The sequence below is a fragment of the Puntigrus tetrazona genome, chromosome 7, assembly GCF_018831695.1.
Source record: "Puntigrus tetrazona isolate hp1 chromosome 7, ASM1883169v1, whole genome shotgun sequence".
Classification (NCBI taxonomy): domain Eukaryota; kingdom Metazoa; phylum Chordata; class Actinopteri; order Cypriniformes; family Cyprinidae; genus Puntigrus; species Puntigrus tetrazona.
Window position 1 is genome coordinate 24,315,399 of NC_056705.1, and position 3,531 is coordinate 24,318,929.

The 3,531-nt window shown below is 35.9% G+C and overlaps 1 protein-coding gene across 1 annotated transcript; it reads right to left on the reverse strand.

The window, feature by feature from the left end:
* Nucleotides 1-744: 744 nt before the first annotated feature.
* LOC122348196 (type-1 angiotensin II receptor-like) lies at nt 745-3,038 on the reverse strand. The gene has a single exon (XM_043243485.1). It carries the CDS (start codon nt 3,008-3,010, stop codon nt 2,060-2,062), a length of 951 nt encoding a protein of 316 aa, XP_043099420.1. The 5' UTR covers nt 3,011-3,038; the 3' UTR covers nt 745-2,059.
* Nucleotides 3,039-3,531: the final 493 nt, after the last annotated feature.

The following is a 3,531-nucleotide window of genomic DNA, read 5'->3' on the forward strand; positions in this document are numbered from 1 at the left end:
CAATGAACTCAATTAGAGAGAACTAAAAACAGGTGGGGAGCAATTAATCAATAAACTAAACAAGAACAGGAACATGACCAAAAATGGAAAAACAGGAACACAGAGAAAACGAAACCAAAGCCAACAGAATCTGTGACAATGATGTCACGCTCATTTCTTATAAGGCTTTCTTTATTATTCACTTTACCAATATTTTTTGTATTGCTTCTTACTTTTCCACACAGGAATTCCAGTATATCTGTATACTGTAAAGTGCCTGTGCATATGGCCATACCTTTCAAATCAAATCCAATTTTGAATGTTTTTTTGTGGAAACACTGATTTGATGAAAACAAAACAGCACTTATATAATATAGAAAACTTTTGTAATGTAATGTAATGTATCTAACTTTTCTTTTGCTGTGTGTTGAACTGTCAGCAGTATTGTGTGTTGTTTTTTTCATGAATAACTTTTTCCAGCAGTGCAATGAATCCTCATTATAAACAAAGAATCCGTGCCACCTCTTTAACTTTACCTAAAAATCAATTGGCATTTGCTGTGGAAATCGCTTCGATTACAACAGCACAGCTATGAGTCCCAAACCCTTCTCAGATATGTTTCTACCTTCAGGAGATTGTCTTCATATGGATTTTTTTTTGTTATGAACTATTCCCCATACTTACTGATTGTTTTCTGTTTAGATTTCAGAGACCTCTGACAAAAGGAAGAGCATTTTCAAAAAACTGGGAGTAGACAGCAAAATGTTTTTTTTCGAAGAATGTGACAACATTTATTATTTATCTCAAACCATATCAGTGTTTGAAAAGTAACTTTCAATTCAGTCTTATTCACCGTCTTCTGAGAAATGCATGTGGTCTGATTGCAAACAGGAACTGTACTCGTGACAACAGCCCAGATGTTTCTTAATAGTGTTTTTTTCTAGTAACTAGGTACTTTTTTCAATATTATTGCACACATTTGCTGCATTTACCTTTACAGCCTTTTCAGTCTAAAACACTAAACACTAAAAGTGCTTGAAATTTTCAAGTAAAGAAGCATCTCACATGTATAATGCTTGAAAGGTAAAGAAAGAAAAAAAGATATAGCAAATAAGGCATGCATCTCTATTACTTTTATTTCTGCGTTGTAGTTCAAAATTATAATGTAGCTAATAAAGATACTGATTTTGCATTACAGTGGTGATTAGATGCAATTAGAGATCGGAAATGTTCTTTTTTTGCCATATTTATGCATATATTATGACATTATATCTGTATTGACATAGAATATTTTCTTCATTTGGCACATAATAGGTACATTTTGTTAAGTTAAGCGATGTCTGGACAGGATGTTGAAAACTTATTCTCTGCAAAAATATTTAATATGCAAGGATGTTTGCTTCATATTTATTTATTTATTTATTTTGATACTAGAATATTTTTTTATCCTAGGTTGTTTTTGCGAGAAGGATGTATGTCCATTTTTATTTTAATTCCTGTTGTAGATGACCTGGTCCTGCACTACATTCACTTTAAGTGGGGGGAAATATTGGACAACACATAGATCATGAAATTCTTTTAACATTTCAACAATCAGACATAAGCATTCCATGATGCTGCAAAATAATAATAATAATAAATATAAAAAATAAGTTGTAAGTTAATAAAATGTATTTAAATGTGGCTAAAATAAATTGATAGCAACCACTTCTTTTCAGTGTGTAAGAGGATGCAAGTCTTTAGTCTATATATTGCTCCTAAATTGGCTTCTTTACCTTCTTTTCTTATCGCATGCTCTGAGAATCTTCATCTCCTAAAGATTACTATACCCAGACTGCATATTCTCTTAGCTTTTTAGCAGAATATATTAAATTTGGTCTATTTTAAATTTCAGATTTTATGTTTAATCATCTGTAATCATTATCACATATAATTATTGATTGTAATGAAACATAATTTCACAGCCAGACTTGATCTACCTGGATCTCTCCTCAGTGCTCCTAGAGATAAGTATTCAATTTGTCAAAATTCATCTAAACACATTTTTAAAAAGTTCTATGATCGTCCAGTTTCTAATTCTTTAGTCCAGTGTGTTGGGCTTTACCAGCGAGCTGCTCAAAGCTATGGAAAGATCCCTCTGGAAATGTTGCGAGCCATTAGTTACCCCAGGTTCCACTGGCTGTTTGCGTTTATGTAAACTCTTTGAGGAAAATGCATAGAGGAACGGATTCACACAGCTGTTGATGAATATGAGACTTCCAGCAATGTCACTGATGAAAGATAGGACCGGCTTTGATCCTAAAAATGCTGCACAAATTTCCTCTAATTTTATTATTTGACGCGGAGCCCAGAAAATGAAGAAAACTACGACAATCCGCGTGACAAGTTTAGTAGGTCTGTGTCTGTGCGTGAACGTTCTCCGCGTGGCTGTTTTGTATAAGCAATAATATGAAGTCAACATGATTGCGAAAGGAAGAAAAAATCCGAGCAGGGACTCCAGCAGAGCAACGATAAGTGTGGCTTCTGTTTCCAGGTTTCTTTCGCACTCCATTTTGGATTTAACTTGAACGATCTCCTGTGTAAGGACCCCAGGACAAGAGAAGAGCAGTGCCAGAGCCCAGCCGCAGATCAGCAGCGCTCTCTCTCTTCCCTTGCTCATTCTGGACCACAGCTGTGGATGTCGAATCCGTAAACAACGATACACACTCAGCATAGTCACCGTTATCACACTTGAGTACACGCTGCAGTAGACGAGCGCTGTGAAGAACTTGCAGTTTACTAGGTCAATGCTCTCTAATTCGCTGTAGATCCACGTGGGCAGGGTCATCAAACACAAGATGTCCGCAGCTGCCAGGTTCAGCATCAGGTGAACGGTGAAGTTGTCTTTTTTGAAATGCCGAACTATGAAAATAATTACTGCGATATTACCAGGAACTCCAATCACGAAGCAGAGACCCATCAGCCCACTGCTGACCAGGTTATCTGTAGTCCAGCTGGTGGAGTTTAAACTGAAGGCGCTGTGGTTCTGCATGGCCACGGTAGACGCTAGATGACTTCTACAGAGATCAGCATTTACACACGTATTTATAACCTATTTCATCACTTCCTGACGTACACACCCACTGAGTACTGAGGAATTTCTTTCTTCAACAATCTCATAGATTTGAGACAGGATGTTATGCCTCTAACAAGAACAATTAGGTGTTAAATAAAATATTACCATATTGTTATGAGTTTGATCCACATAATCCTTCAAACCATAAAACTTCAAGCTATGGTTAGCAGCACACACTGTTTACCTACATATATATCAGGTCTCATATGTCACTCAGGTTAGCCGTTTAAGACCATCATTAGGTGTGGATTTTTTTCTTTAAATTAATTGGTGATAATGTTGAGATGATTTTGCATGCTAGACATACAGCATATCCGGATTTTAACTGTGGATTTGTATGCTGTTATCAATATGTCTTCAATTTAAAATTAAACCCTCACCTCACCATTAGATATAGCTTATTGTGGGTAAAAGGTCAGTAGTGATGTCAGATGACA

Excerpts from the sequence above, each read along its gene's own strand:
- LOC122348196 (XM_043243485.1), bottom strand. The coding sequence starts at position 3,010 with ATGCAGAACCACAGCGCCTTCAGTTTAAACTCCACCAGCTGGACTACA.